Genomic DNA, 16,002 nt, shown 5'->3' on the forward strand with positions numbered 1-16,002 from the left:
GAAATTTTTGACACCAATGCATGCCATTCGAGATTTCATAATTTGAAAGAGTTAATGTATGGTATAATTATGTCAAAAGTATCCAATATATAATTTTTGTCTCTTGATATGTCATATTTGAATTTTAAATTATAAATAATGCAATATTGCATATTATATTAGAACCAATTTTATTATATTTATCTTACTAAATTTATCTACTCCAAAATTGAATTCTGAAATGACTTATCTTTTTAGCACCATATATGAGTTGAATCATTCCAAGATGTAATGTTCGTTTAAATTTAGATTTATTCGTTGTTATGAACTACCTACATATAGACACTACAAAAAAAAACGTGTTTTAGAACCGGTTTTTGGGACTATCTACAGCGGTCGGTAACCGCTTCTAATTTATTTGAAGCGGTTTCTGAAATGACTCCATTTCTTCCGCTCTTAGCATCTATTGCACCGTACCCACAGCCGGTGGTGAAGCAATAGCAACCGATGCTAAAGAAAATTATTGAAGCGGTTCAAAACTGCTTCGGTAAGCATCAACACAAGCGGTGTGGAACCGTTGGTGCGGCATTTTGTTTGAAGCGGTGTAAAACCGCTCTTACAAGTAGTAACACAAGTGGCTAGTAACCGTTTGTGGTCCATTATTTTGAAGCGGTTAATAAACGCTTCTAAAAGTAGCAACACAAGCGGGTATTAACCGCTAGTGCTACATTTCTTTTGCAGCGGTTAGGAACCGAATGAAAAGACCCGCTTTGGTTACTTTACTCTCGAGGCGATATAGGAGCGGTTAAGTAACGCTATTATTATTTATAGGAGCGGTTGAAAACCGATTCATAAGTTTTTTAAAATAACAATTCCAAATTATTATATTCATTTCCTTTTACACAAGAAAATAGAAAATGAAAAAAAAAACATGATACATATAAAATAAATAACTCGAAATCAACAAAAACATTTGTCATTTACTGGGAAACCAAACAAAATCCACAAATGAATATCTAAGTTTGCAGAAACATGAAATTCTAAAAAAAAAACATACTGATGATTGCAAAAGAAGGCCAAAACTAAAGTATGTTTTTTCTTAAATATCTAATCACCAGATGATTCTTCTGGAGGAGTTCTGCCATCATTTTCTCTTTCATTGGATGTGGCATAAATGGGTTTCTGAATGATGTTTGTCATTACAGTTGTCATCTGTAAAAATAAATCGAAATTATCATATAATAGAACAAGCAAACAATTTTTTCTTTTGATATCTTATAACATGTAAAATACCTGTGTTGGTAACAATTCATGCCCACTAGACCCTCCAGGTATCATACTCTGCATAACCCGTGTAAAACTTTCGAATTGATCTTGCATTTGTCTCATTTTCTCCATTTCTGTCTGGAGTTGTGCTTTTTGCGCCTCCATTTCTGCTCGCAACTGCGATTCACGCATCTCCATATCTTTCTTCATTTGTTCTTGCATTTCTTTGAATTTATTTGTCATCTCCAAAGTAGAATGATAGTTTTGCCTATTGTAGAATGAGCTTCGCCTGCATTGTTCAGGGAAGACTTGGCTAGGCAGTGCTCCTGCTCCAAGACATCGAACTCGGCCAGAATGCTCGGTTCCAAATACATCACTGCATAAAACTTGTAATTAAGACATATATATTTTGTAATAACATTAACAAAAATAATATGAAATTTTAAAGAAAATATAACCGAAATGCATCCTCGTGCACTTCTATTGCTTGTGTCCCCTCAGGCATGTCTTGTAAGCGAGTTTGAACAGCCTCATCCAACAAATTCTAACAAACAAAACGTCAAGTAAATTTAAAATTTATTCAAAAGTCATTATATAAAATTGTAAACAATCAGCACCTCATAGCGTATGGCTTCATCATCAACTGGAGCACCTCCTTTCTTTTTACTTCTCCGACTCAAATGCATTATTTCGATGCGAGTCGGCTTCCTACCATTCTCTTTCAACTAATAGAAGAACAATATCATATATACAAAAAATATGACTGCTGAAATTTGTGGAAACAACAAAGCTTATACTCTTAATTCACACATTCACAAACAACAAAATAAATGATAAGAAAAACTAGAATCGATCATTAACAACATATCTTTAAATTTTAACTACATCATATATAATTATTAAGCTATATTACAACACCATAAAAGCATATAACACTAGTTATCTATAACATCATTGTTCAAACAACAAATAGGTAATATGAAACTTTTTGGAAAGAAAAATACAGGTTCGTGCTTACAAATTTGTCTTCCAGAGAATGGATACTCGTTCGTCCCTGTGCATGAGTTCCTTTTTTATTTTTTCCATTCTCTCGATTTATTTTAGAACTTTTCTGGAAAAAAAAATTATGTTTTACTATGAATATCCATAAAAATATATATACATACATATATTTAATAATAAATACTCATGATTACCTCAGTAGCCTTCCAGTACGCACATAATCTTTCCCAAACTTCTGTTGTCAACCCATGAGGAATAGGACGAATGGACACAAGCTCCTCTAATGGGATATTGGAGTCATAAGATGTAGCTTTAACTTCGGTCCTCCATCGCCTCCATGCAACCCCCATCATTTGCATCACAAAATCTTGATGTTGATCGGAGATTATGAATCGTGCCTATAAACATAAACATAAATATGTTAATGTTTGAAGCTCATGTGGGATATTTAGTTCTCAACTTACAATAACAAGTTTCCATGCCTCCTCCAACCGATGCTTTGGAACTTTTCTCCAGTTTAAATAATCAAGGGGCAACAAAACTCCATTCCGAGCTATTGTCCCCACATAATTCGCCAGTACCGGTTGTAAATCTCCATAAGGTTGGCCTCTTTCATTAAACGTTACATGTAACAAATCATCATGATGCAATGCATGAACATCCTTCATTACAGTTCTCCCACGTCTATTCGACTGCCTCTGCGAAGGCAACACTTCATTTTCGCCTGATATATATATATATATATATATATATATATATATATATATATATATATATATATATATGCAAATTATGATTGTTATTTGGTGCTTTAAACTTAATCATATATATTAAAAATATATTTCCAACCTTGCTCATGGAACTCCTCGTCATCTTGTTGTGATTCCAGTGCATTGTTTTGGGTCTCCGGTGGTGAATCTGATGTTATGTCTTGTGATCCAACTTCATCATCACACCTGTTATTTGATTCTTGTCCCGTAGACCGCTTTCTGATATTCTTAATCAACTTCTGAAGTCTTTTGCTTGCCATTTTTCATATGTACCTGAGAATAATAATAATATAAAATTACAACAGTCGAGAAGATGGTTAAAATATAAAGAAGACCATAATTTGCACTAGTATGAGTTTAAAGGATTTATGTATATAGCTTGCATGTGTATAAAGATAAAGTAAATGTCATAATTGGATATAATAATAAAATATTAATAAAAGAAAAATTATTTTTACATAAGAGTTAACAAAATCCAAGTCACAAATTCGCTCACTGGACACATACTATAACAAAATGCTCCAAGATCAAAGCCGTTTTGCATTTATTGGTGGATATCTAATTATGTAACACAAAATCATCTGGATGAAATGACTGAAGGTTTACCCTATCTGCATATATAAAGTTGACAAACATATAAAATATGATACTATGGGAAATATTAATTCAAAAGATATCAGAATTAACAATTAGATTAACAAAATCACCAAAAACATTAACAAAAATACCTTAAAGCAACATGAGACTTGCTGGAATTCTTAATCTTTAAAACAGTCCTCGTTTTCCTTGTCCATCTTCCATGCACACACAAATACACAAAACAAATATTTATGAAAGTATACACAAAACAAATATTTTTGCACACCCTGATTCTTGGAAACAAATAGAAATAAATTAATATTTATGAAAGTATAATATGTTGTGTTCAAATTGAACATACAGTTATAATCACAAAAGAGTAGTACAATGCTGAAATCAAAGAGACAATATAGAGTTTACACTTTGCAAGTTCATGATGACTTATCACTTAAATCGAGCAAGTTAATAACCACCGAACAATTTCCTTTCACAAATCACACTTGCTACAAAGTATTTCTCTCTTTAGAGCTTAGCATTCTGCTACAATCCCCAAAATACCAGTTATCATGTCTGAATTATTTCGGGTCTTCTATAGGTTTGAAATGCTTAAAAGAAATCTATAGTGCAAACAAACAAATGAGAGAATGGTAAAAGCAAATAAATCCATCTTTTTTACTCGGTGACCCTAAACCAAGAATTGCACAACTGAAATTCATAAAATTCTTCCCGTATGCTCGGTCTGAAGAACGTTTCCATTAAATAATCAAAACAAAGAACAAAAACAATATTAAAATAACCACCATCAAAATCCTTAGCAAAATAAAAGAAATTTTACGGCAACGGGAAGAGAATTTACCTCCAGAACAAGATTTTCTAAACGATTGCAACTCGGTATAGGGCATAGATTTTCTTCGACTAAAGATGGGAAAAAATCGATCGTCGGGTCACGAGATGGGGAAAAATCGATTGTGGGGGCGGGAATGAAAAAAAAATGCGGGAGTCTGAAAAAGCTATCGGTTCGTACGCTTTATTTTATTTTTATTTAAGCCTCCTAATTTTCTTTCTAATTAAACCAGTAATACGTGTTTTTGTCTAAGATTTCCTTCGGGTCTTTCCAGATAAACGACAACAGTGACCCTTAACCAAATTCCCATCTATTTTCACTTATTATTTATAGTCTAAACGAAGACCTAGCTATTTCTTGGTCTTCTCCACTTTTAATAATAATAATAATAATACTAATAAATAAATAAATACTATATATTATAGGCCTAACTAAAAATCTCAGGTAGATTAATTTAATTTACCAAGTTTCTTTCGGACACTAGAAGAATCTAATTATTACCAAATTTAAATAGTAATATGATTTAAAAACAAATTCTCGTAAAAAAATGATTTAAAAACAAATAATATAATCGATTCGAAGTAACGTAGTTAATCCCTTTATTATTTTAAATATTTGGTCGAAAAGTATAGGCTTTGTCCATTTTATTCCAAAAAAAATCAATAAGATATCTTACGGATCAATTATGTGATACAAAAAATGAAAATATAAAAATGGATGCACATCACTAATCATTTGTCCGCTACAAATTTGGAACAGTTTTACCACGAGTTGTTCCAAGCCCACCACCAAACTCTTCACCAGTTGCATCATAAGAACATATATTATTAAGCGTCAGATTACAGGGGAGAAAAACAATTTCGATACTCAAAAAAGAGAAATGTGGTCCTGTCATGAATACAGTATCTATGTAGCAAATACGAATATGCAGTTCAATTAAGAGATTTGAAAGATAAAACAGACAACTAGAAGAAGTGATCACAAAATAAAGGGAAACAAACCAAATTATTAAAGAAAAAAAACATAAATCAGCCTTAAGTGGTTGAATAATCACATTCCTTATTGATAACCAAAAATATATACTCAATAAAAGCATAACCCCCGGTGTTAAGTTGTCTCTGTATCTGAAATCAAGCTTATCTGAAACTCAAACAGAAAAGGTCAGGGAGTTATAATTAAAGAATATTACAATAATAATTAAAACAGAGGCCGATTTACCAGAAGACATGTAAACTAACCTCCCCTTATTCTTCATCAGTTTCATGGTTCACAATAGGCATGCCATCAACGATAGAGCCATCTACATCATTTCTTGTTAACTCAATGTCTATAGTATTTGCGTCATCCAACAAAAACTCGACATCTGAAAAATTGTTAGGAATGAATTGCATTGTATCAATATCATCTTCATTGCCCATGTTGTATGTGTCTCTTGGTGTGTAGCGAATAACAGAATGCCAATCTTCTTCTTTTGGATCACGAACATAATAAATCATTTGAGCTTGCGAAGCCAAAATAAAAGGTTCATGCTCTTCTCGTTCTCCTGTATGTATCAAACGCGAAAAATTCAGCATCGTAAATCCTAAAGGATCAATTTTCATTCCAACAGTAGTATCAACCCAATCGCATCGGAACAAAACTATTCGTCCATGACCACTGTAATCAAGTGAGATAACATCAGTTAACCGTCCATAATAGGTTGACTCGTTATCGTCATTATCATGCATCGACGGCACCATGACTCCACTATTCTGCATTTTTTTGTTTCTTTCGGATTCTACAGTGCGAAATGCAAAACCATTCACATTGAACCCATGATAACTAAATGCTACAGGATTCGGACCACGTGCAAGTGCCCTTAGAGTTAAGTCATCAATTCGTTCATTTGCCCGATCAACCTATAATACATACACAATCACAATTTTGATATTGATATTTTTAAAATAATAATCAGTCTATTTACAAATCAATCAATCGATATGTTACTTACTCTTTTAGCAAACCATTCTGGAAATTGCATTCGAACCATATAATCCAACTGAAAGTTAGTTGGACGATGACCATATCTATGCTTTCTCTTCAATTCGTCTCTTAATTCTCTATTCCACCACAACATTGATGATTAGAAACTTGTAGTATTGAAAAAACAATAAAATTGAAATAACATTTCCAAAATAATACTTACTCACGATATGATTGTAGAGCTGTGCAATTAGAAAGGATATATCTGTGAGCTTGGCTCAGAGTTTTGCTGTCCAAAGTAACTATTTCACGCTTTTTTGTAGCTCGTCCTATTTGTGGAAACAATGGTAGTAAAGGATACTCATTATCGGGGGTCTCCTGGTGTCTTGCGTCTTTATTGCCAAACGAGTCTGTACACTCTAAATAACGAGAACAAAACACAATACATTCATCTGCTAAGTATGCCTCTGCAATATTGGCCTCGGGTCGTGCTTTGTTTCTAACAAAATTTTTTAGTTTTCCAAGATATCTTTCTATTGGATACATCCACCGATAAGGTACAGGCCCAGCTACTCTTGCTTCATATGCCAAATGCACCACCAAATGCACCATTATTGTGAAAAATGATGGTGGAAAAATTCTTTCTAACTGACATAAAACCAATACAACCCCTTCTTCAGCCTTTTTTAACTCATCTTCTCGTAAGGACTTTGCACACACTGCTCTGAAATACTCACACAAAACAATTAATGGTGCAGTTACCTTTTTTGATAACACACGACGAAGAGCTATTGGAAGAAATTGTTCCATTATGACATGACAGTCATGGCTTTTTAGACCCATAATCTTACAACGTCCAACATCAACACATTTTGAAATATCGGATGACATACCATCAGGGACACGAATATCTTTCAACACTGAACAAAACAACTTTTTTTCGGCTTTGCTCATACAATAACATGCAGGGGGTAAATATTCTGTGCCATCTGGTTGTGGTTGTGGCCATAATTGTTTCATAATACCCAATATTTTCAAATCTCTACGTGCGGCAGCGTTATCTTTACTCTTGCTAGAATCATCTAAAAGTGTTCCAAGGATATTATCACAAACATTTTTCTCAATATGCATAGGATCTAAATTATGTCTTATCAAATTAAACTCCCAATAAGGCAAAGTGAAAAAATGCTTCGTTTTCTCCACATTTGTTCAGTGGAACCTGTTTTTGCTCGCACAGATGGTTTCGATATGTTACTCTTACCAAATACCACATTCCGATTTTGGGTCATTTGTATAACATCAGATCCTGACAATGGTTTCAAATCTAATTCACGTTGCTCTGGCTTGCCATAACTCGTCATAGTTCGGATTTTTGCATCTGCTGGTAAGAAGCGGCGATGCCCTCTAAACGACCATTTTCTTCCATTATTCAAGTATACCGCATCTGTCTTATCAGCACATGTTGGACAAGCATTCTTGGCATATGTGTTCCAACCAGATAAACATCCCAAACCTGGAAAATCACTAATTGTCCAAAGCAATGCAGCCCGCATCTGAAACATTTCTTTGTTGGAAGCATCATAAGTGTTAATCCCATTTTCCCATAAGTCTTTCAATTCAGCAAACAAAGGACGTAAATATACATCAATATCATTTCCAGGTGCTTTGGGTCCTGGAATTAAGGTGGATAATATAATTGAATGAGGTTTCATGGATTCCCAAGGTGGCAAATTGTAAGGCATTAGAACAACAGGCCATGTACTGTGTGACGTACTTTGATTTTTAAATGGATTAAACCCATCGGTGGCGAGTCCCAAACGAACGTTTCTAGGATCTGCACCAAAATCAACGTGTCGCTCATCAAATGTCTTCCACGCTGGCGAATCAGCCGGATGCCTTAAAATTCCATCTGAAACCCGTTTCTTAGAATGCCATTGCATATTTTCAGATGTCTTAGATGACATGAATAATCGTTGTAATCTTGGTTTCAATGGAAAATACCAAAAAACCTTGGCTGGAGTTTTCACCCGCGGATTTTTCTTTCCGACTTTGCGTGACTTCTTCGGTTGTTTGTGTATGTTTTTCCACCTTGAAAGGTTACATATTCTGCAAGATTGTTCATTAGCATCATTGCCCCAATAAATCATGCAATCATTCGGACAAGCATGTATTTTTTCATAGTGAAGTCCCAAATTAGAAATTAATTTCTTCGCTTCATAAAATGAATTTGGTACTTGTGCTTCAGGTGGTAGTACTCGTCGAAGAAATTCCAATAATGTTGTAAAGGACTTATCACTCCATTTTCCACTCACTTTCAACTGAAATAACTCAACAAGAAATGTCAGTTTAGAAAAATCAGTGCATCCAGCATATAACGGTTGTTTCCCTTCTTCTACCAATTTATAGAATTCTTCCACATTAGACTGCATCGGTGTACGACTTGTTGATGCAGTAGTGTAATTTTCATTCGTCATGGGTGATCCCTCAGACATCCCAAATACATCATGTAATGTTTCTTGTCCCACTGATTCATGGTTAACCGTATCATAAACTTCTCCTGAGGCATGAATCTCATCTATCATGTTATCATGAGATTGCACAATCAACTTTTCACCATGAAAATTCCAAATACGATAATCTTGCAAAATGCCGTTTATCATCAAATGTTCATATATTGTCTCACGATCATGATTCAATGAGTTGATGCATTTACGACAAGGACACGGTTTCGTGACTTCATCAGTCGTGTTAGCAAATGCATAACGTAAAAAATTTCGGATTCCCACCTGATACTCAAGACTGCCACGAGGATAATCCATCCATGCCTTCATTGTTTGAACCTATAATATAACTCAAACATAATCAATTTCACTATTGTACAATCCTAAAACACTAAAATAGTTCAACATATAGGTACGTGAGGAAATAAAATTTCGAACACCTTTTCTTTTAGTCATTTCAACAAACATATTAGATACAATTCTTTAAACTTGATTTGAATGTATTCAAAAATCATTTATATAAAAAATTTAATAATCTAAAAAACCGAAAATTAAAATATGGGCCAAAACTGACAATATATCTATCAACCTCATTCTTGATTAATCTAGCAATGGAACACAATATAATCTAAAAAATCATGATTTCAAGAAAAAAATAGATTAATTTTTCTAAATAAGTTGAGAAATTACCTAAAAATGACAAGCACGGTTCCGATGTGGACTTGGTGGCCGCCGATCGAATCAATGAAATATGTGAGGTAAATGTTTAAATTAGCATGAAATTTTGCTTACGTTTTTTAAAATGATTCGATCGCTTCTCAACCGCTTCAAAATAAAACTCTGCTCATGTTTTGTATAAAATGAAATTCTACTTACGTTTTGTTTAAATTAGCACGAAATTCTGCTTATGTATTAGTTTTAGGAGCGGTTTCAACCGCTTCAAAATAAAACTTTACAAACGTTAATAACAACCGCTTCTAAACCTTCCTCTTTTGTTGCGGTTTACAAACCGCATCTAATAAACTGCTTCTGAATCCTCTAAATGGAAGCGGTCATATTATACCGCTTCTACAGAATCTCTATTGAATCGGATAATGAATAACCGCTTCTAAAACCTTAAGTATTCGATGCGGTTAACGAACCGCCTCCAAAAAACCGGTTCTAAAACAACTATTTTTTTGTAGTGAGAAACAACGAAAACAACAGATATTAAGTTTGAAATATGTCTCTCATGATTGAGAAGTAAAAAATATTATTCTTATATTTGTACAAAATTTTGATTATTACGTATTACTAATGTGATAATTTTCTTCTATATTACAAAGTTCATGTATAAATGATAGTATAAAATGTCCCGTAATGGAAATGATTAAACCAATTCTAAAAAAAATAAACATCTTATTAGAAGATGCATTATAAAATTTATTGACATTGTTTTGGAATACACATAGTAAATGTTAATAAAATAACTTTTCTGCTTTATACATAATTTACTTATGATTACATGTTTCATTTTTCTTTCGAAATAATAGGTGGTTATGTATATTATGAAGATATTTTATAAATAAAATTACAACCTATTTGGATAAAGATATTGATGAAACAATTATTGTTATCATTTAAATGTGCCAAACACGTGTAATGTCACAAAATTGTTTATGAATGTAGATTTAGACGAAATTACTGAATTTTTTAAAAATTATTTCTCATTAATTTTATTGAATATGATTTAAAAATAATTTTTATCACATGTTAAAAAAATAAAAATATAATGCTTCTTGAAAATTAAAGAATTAAATATGTATTAAGATTGGTGGCCAACATCAATACACTAAATATGATAAGCATCATGTCATTGCATTAGGCTATCACAATCTAAACTTTTGTTACATAATTGTGATTATTAACAAAAAAAATTAATCGATATGTGTTGTATTTAATAAAGTTTTTTAAAATTAGCGAAAAATAGTTTTTCTTTTTATTTTTTATAATTATAAATTTTTTTCAATTTATATATCTATTTATTTTTTCAATAATTTTTAATAATATCATCATGTGCATCGCACGGGTTAAATACTAGTAAGTATAAAAAAGAAAGCTTATTTGTAAACTTTAAATGATTTTTTTTTTTGAAAAATTTGTTTTCCAAATGATTTTCTTAGTTAGTGTGAAAAAAAAATTACATATTTGAGACGAATATAATAATATCGGTTTTATTAAGTCAATACTCTTCTCGATGACAACTAATAACCCGAAAACACTAAAATTTTAGAGGGAAAAATGTAATTTTACTCTATATATTTACATATTTGTGATTTTCATTCTCGATGTTAAATTTCAGTCTTAGTATTATATCTTTAAATTTTTTTGACAATTTTACTTTTTTCATCTAACTGTTGATGTGACATTTCACACGTCAATGTCATATCACTATTACATTGAAAAATAAATAAATTTCAACAAAAAAAAGATAGCATAAAATATCAAAATCGCATAGATGTAAAAGTATAGTTCAAAAAATGCATTTTCCACAAAATTATACATATAAATTTGTGAAAAAAAAGGAAAAATTATCCCTCAAAATCTACGGAATTGTCTTCTATAGGATTTCGTTAGAGCCAATAATATAAATGAAATGAAGGACCCGACAAATACATCAATTTGCTAATATTAATGCATCGAATCTATACTAATAAGTTATCTCCACCCCTCGTACACTCGTACTCGAAAGAGTGACGTCGGAGTGACAATATTATGATTTTTTTTTAAATACAATATTATTATTTTTTTAATTAACTAATTATACTATTATATAATTAATTATTAACTAATTATCATAGTATATAATTAGTTATTATATATACAAATATTGTATCAGTAAGGAAAAATGATAGCTCAACGTGAAATTTGATGAACACAATAACAAGCTCATGCCTAATTTTGATTGATCGAGCAACATACGTGAAAATTTTAAAAATGTGAAAATTTTAAATATAGTCTAATATAATTTTTTTAATATTTTATGGGTCTCTTTAGACCAAAAATTTAAAAATATTTTTAGTGTTTTATAAATGAAAAAAATTAAAAATTAAATTTGGACATGATTTTGATAATAAATTCGTGGACACGTATTTTAAAAATATTTTTAGTGTTTTATAAATACATGGATATAACATGTGCCACGTAGGTATATAAATTGTCGTCCCTTTTATAATAGTATAATAATTTATAAACAAAAAATAATATTTATTAAATAGCGTCAAATTTATGTTGGCTGGTCATAATTTATTGCTATGCGAAAGATTTTAACACCTTGAGTACAATTGGCTGTTTATGAAATGTCTGGCCAATGGCAGCTTGCAGCACGTGTCTTTTACTATCTCTTCATAGTTTGTTCACATATTTATTATAACAACATATTTTTTTTATTCACATTTTTTTAATATTAAAACTCATTATTTATGGGTCTCACAGTCTAATCAATCATCTTAAAATTCTTTCATATTAAATAAAAATGTTTTACAATAATTAAATCATTTTTTAATTTAATTTAAAATTTTTAAAAATAATAAAAAATCCAAAAAAAAAACGTTAGAAAATAAATATTTAAAAATTTTAAAAAATATATAAAAAAATTTCAAAAAAAAAGAGAGATGAGCATTTATTCACGCCTCTCATAGAGAGGATTATACCCCAATGTGGGTGCTCTAACAAGGTCCATTTGGAGATTCCACCCAATTTAAAGGCTTTATGAATCAATTTTTTTTTTTTTTTTTTTGGGAAATTCATTCTTATAAAATTAAAAACATTATTCACATTATTATCACATTAGAGCGTATATATTTTTTACAAGTCTAATCATTAGACATATTCATGCAACGTTCTAAAAGAGGGTCTTTTACCAGATTACAGCGTTTGTTGTTCTCCCTTATCAATCTACCGTAGTTTTGAAAAAGTTATTAAAATATTGTTAAAAATAAATTAAAAAAAGAAAAGCTTTTACTCCACCTCCACCGCCCTTCCAAATGGGGGGAGTAATGATTTCCCCTCCCCCGCCTGTAGGGTAGGCGGGGGAGGGTTTTAATTAATGGAATTCTCCCCCGCCTGTCGACAGGCGGAGGAGGGTATTATTTTTAAAATATTGCCCGCCTCTGATATAATTTATATATAATTTCATTGTGATTTAATTTACATAAATTTAATTATTATAGTCCATCTTAAGACACTATTTTTTAAAATATTCTTGTTTGTTAAAGAATTTATAATATAGCATTGCATTATTTTATAATCGTCAACTACCTTTTTCACTATTACAACTTAGTGAATTATTTTTTATCAAAAAACATTTGACCCATTTTATTCTCTGAAATTTCTCGAATAATAATTGAAATAAATATATTATATTACGTGATCTTTAATTTAGCATTCAAAAATAATAAACATATAAAAGTTTATCTCGATGATTAAATTCATGTCTAATAAATTTTTTAGATATTATTTTATTATTTATGTCTAGTATTTTAATTAAATGATACTACTAAATCATAATTTTTTCTTCTACATTTTACAAATTATTAATATTACAAAATATTACATCTAATCTTAAAAAAAATGCTACTACATACAAAGTAATAAATTTAATACAAAATATTACAAAATATTAGATCTAAATTTTAAATTCTTAAAGAATAGTTTGAATAGAGTTGTGAAAATGATTATTTATATTAACAACGTATGTATTCACAAAACAATATAAAAAGTTAATTAACATATTTAGCAATTAACATAATTAATATGTTAGTTTGATTATTTATTTAATCTAATACCAAATTTAATTATGATGATAATAGGAAACAATCCCTCTTATTTGACTTAATTTAACGCGTTTTGTGTCATTATGAAAATGATTCAAATGATATAATTGAAATTTAATTTAATTAAGTGCTAGTTTTAAAAACTAACTTAAACTTAAATTTTATCATAAACATACATGTGTAGAAGGTCATTTTAAAATCCCTCTAAATAAATATATCATTTTTACGTAAACATAATAAATAAAAACACTTCAATAATATTTATGATACCAAATTAACAAATAAATATATCATAACAAAAATTAGAATAATAATTTTAACGAATTAAGATTAAAACTTTCTAAACATAAATTAAAATTAATATAATACAACCATCAAAAAAAATTAACAGAATACAAATAATTTTAACAACACTTGAAAATATTAGTTACCTTTTAATAAGATAGGCACGATAATACCAATACACTTCCTGAAATAAATCAAGAGATAGAAAGTATAAAAATTATTAGAATTCAAAATTTTATTAAAAAAACTCGAGACGAAAAATAAATCCATACCGACAATTCTTTGAATGATACAGAAGTCACAAACCTTTGAATACATAAGTTAACATGTATATATATATAGAAATTCTACTTTAAAAATATCAAACATTTGAAATTTTATAATTTAAAATTATATCCCCCACCTATACAAAAGGCAGGTAAAATTTAAAATTAATTTTTTTGTCCCGCCTCTTGCAGAGGCGGACAATATTTTAAAAATATTAGAATAAAACTCTCCCCCGCCTCCCCTACAGGCGGGGGAATACAATCAGTAGAGAAGAAATTGAATTTACAAAATTAATAATAGTGAAAAACGAAAAACAATTTTCCTTAATAAGTCAAAAAATTAAATTACATATTAAAATATCAATAACAAAAATAATCAAAATAAAAGAATGCAAATCCGTGTGTTTAAATTTGGAATAATGAAACAATTCTTCAATCAACACTTTGTATGGGAGTTGTCTTCAAGTATCTTCAACACGTCATGACAACATAGCGAAACATTCATGCGTTATCTTTGCGAGTTCTTTAGAAAATTCTCCCGAACTTTATTTTTTTGTTATCTTGTTTCTCCCTAGTGTATTGTGCAACAACGATTATTCAATATATAGAAACTTGTTTTGATCTTGATATGATTAATTTTATAGATTCATAGGAAATTTTTTTTATTAATAAACAAACTCTTTTAAATGTAATTAAGTATCTTGTGAGACAGTCTCACAGATATTTATCTGTGAGATAGATCGACTTTGACATATTTACAATAATAAGTAACATCTTTGGCATAAAAATAATAATTTTTCATTGGTTATCTAAATAGAAGATCCGTCTCACAAATTGACTCGCGAGATCGCCTCGCGAAAGTTTTTGTGTTTAAATATTAGAGATAAAATACAAAGTTTAAGAAACTCTTTATGCATAATCTCATTTTAAAGGAAAATTAAGCTTACCAATATAAGTCACGTTTTCTTTAAAGGTATTTGTAAGCCAACAAAGTCAAAAGTGAATCCCAAAATATGAAATGAAACAAAGCTTTACAGCATTCTTTTGCATGCAATTTTTGGGCAATTTCTTGCTAATTTTTTCGAAGTAAAATTAATTTATTAGTTGAATATGACTGATTTAAATTATACACGAATAAAATAAATTCGAAGAATGCTCATTATTTTATCATATCATTTATACGATGAATTCATTATTTTCCTTATGTGTTTTCAATATGAGTAGGTCTCTTGTGAGGCGGTCTCACGAGTCTCACGAATTTTTATCTGTGAGACGGGTCAACCTTACCGATATTCACAATAAAAATTAATATTCTTAGTATAAAAAGTAATATTTTTTCATGAATGATCCAAATAAGAGATCCGTCTCACAAAATACGACATGTGAAAATGTCTCACACAAGTTTTTGTTTTTTAAAATTTGTGCAATATAATTTAGCTGCTAATTCCTACCTTGCAACGTAAAGTTGATTCTTTTTTAAACAATATTTCGCTTTTTTGCATACCACCCACTTTTATAATTTATGTAACGCTTATATTTTTATTTTTATTTTTTTCTGGGATGTAAATGTAGCGTAGTCGATGGGCACGTACCAATTTATGTATGTAGGCGCGAAGTAAACTTATTTTTTCAACTTACGTTGTTTTGTTTTTTGTTTGTTTGTTTGTTTGTTTGTTTTTTTTTTTTTTTTTTTTTTTTTTCATTTTTACACATGGGTTTACGATTAAGATTTGA

General features: G+C 30.1%; 3 protein-coding genes across 4 annotated transcripts; all 3 read right to left on the reverse strand.

The window, feature by feature from the left end:
- Positions 1-939: 939 nt before the first annotated feature.
- On the reverse strand, positions 940-4,611 carry LOC140842141 (uncharacterized). 2 transcript variants are annotated; one of them, XM_073209950.1, is made up of 10 exons: positions 4,453-4,611; positions 3,746-3,811; positions 3,097-3,290; positions 2,712-2,971; positions 2,442-2,645; positions 2,264-2,356; positions 1,863-1,970; positions 1,704-1,789; positions 1,273-1,621; positions 940-1,191 (listed from the first exon to the last, which is right to left on the reverse strand). In XM_073209950.1, the coding sequence occupies exons 3-10, from the start codon at positions 3,275-3,277 to the stop codon at positions 1,087-1,089; spliced, it is 1,386 nt and encodes a 461-aa protein (XP_073066051.1). In that variant the 5' UTR covers positions 3,278-3,290; positions 3,746-3,811; positions 4,453-4,611; the 3' UTR covers positions 940-1,086. The 2 variants fall into 2 exon arrangements, with proteins under 2 accessions (XP_073066051.1, XP_073066052.1); XM_073209951.1 differs by lacking the exon at positions 3,746-3,811 and having other exon boundaries at positions 4,453-4,609.
- Positions 4,612-5,684: 1,073 nt separating this feature from the next.
- LOC140842101 (uncharacterized) lies at positions 5,685-8,455 on the reverse strand. The gene is made up of 3 exons (XM_073209914.1): positions 6,626-8,455; positions 6,431-6,539; positions 5,685-6,338 (listed from the first exon to the last, which is right to left on the reverse strand). Exons 1-3 carry the CDS (start codon positions 7,531-7,533, stop codon positions 5,685-5,687), a joined length of 1,671 nt encoding a protein of 556 aa, XP_073066015.1. The 5' UTR covers positions 7,534-8,455.
- LOC140842102 (uncharacterized) lies at positions 7,554-9,233 on the reverse strand. Its single transcript, XM_073209915.1, has one exon. The coding sequence runs from the start codon at positions 9,231-9,233 to the stop codon at positions 7,554-7,556; it is 1,680 nt and encodes a 559-aa protein (XP_073066016.1).
- Between the last annotated feature and the right edge of the window lie 6,769 nt (positions 9,234-16,002).

The sequence above is a fragment of the Primulina eburnea genome, chromosome 9 (genome assembly GCF_022965805.1).
Source record: "Primulina eburnea isolate SZY01 chromosome 9, ASM2296580v1, whole genome shotgun sequence".
Lineage (NCBI taxonomy): Eukaryota > Viridiplantae > Streptophyta > Magnoliopsida > Lamiales > Gesneriaceae > Primulina > Primulina eburnea.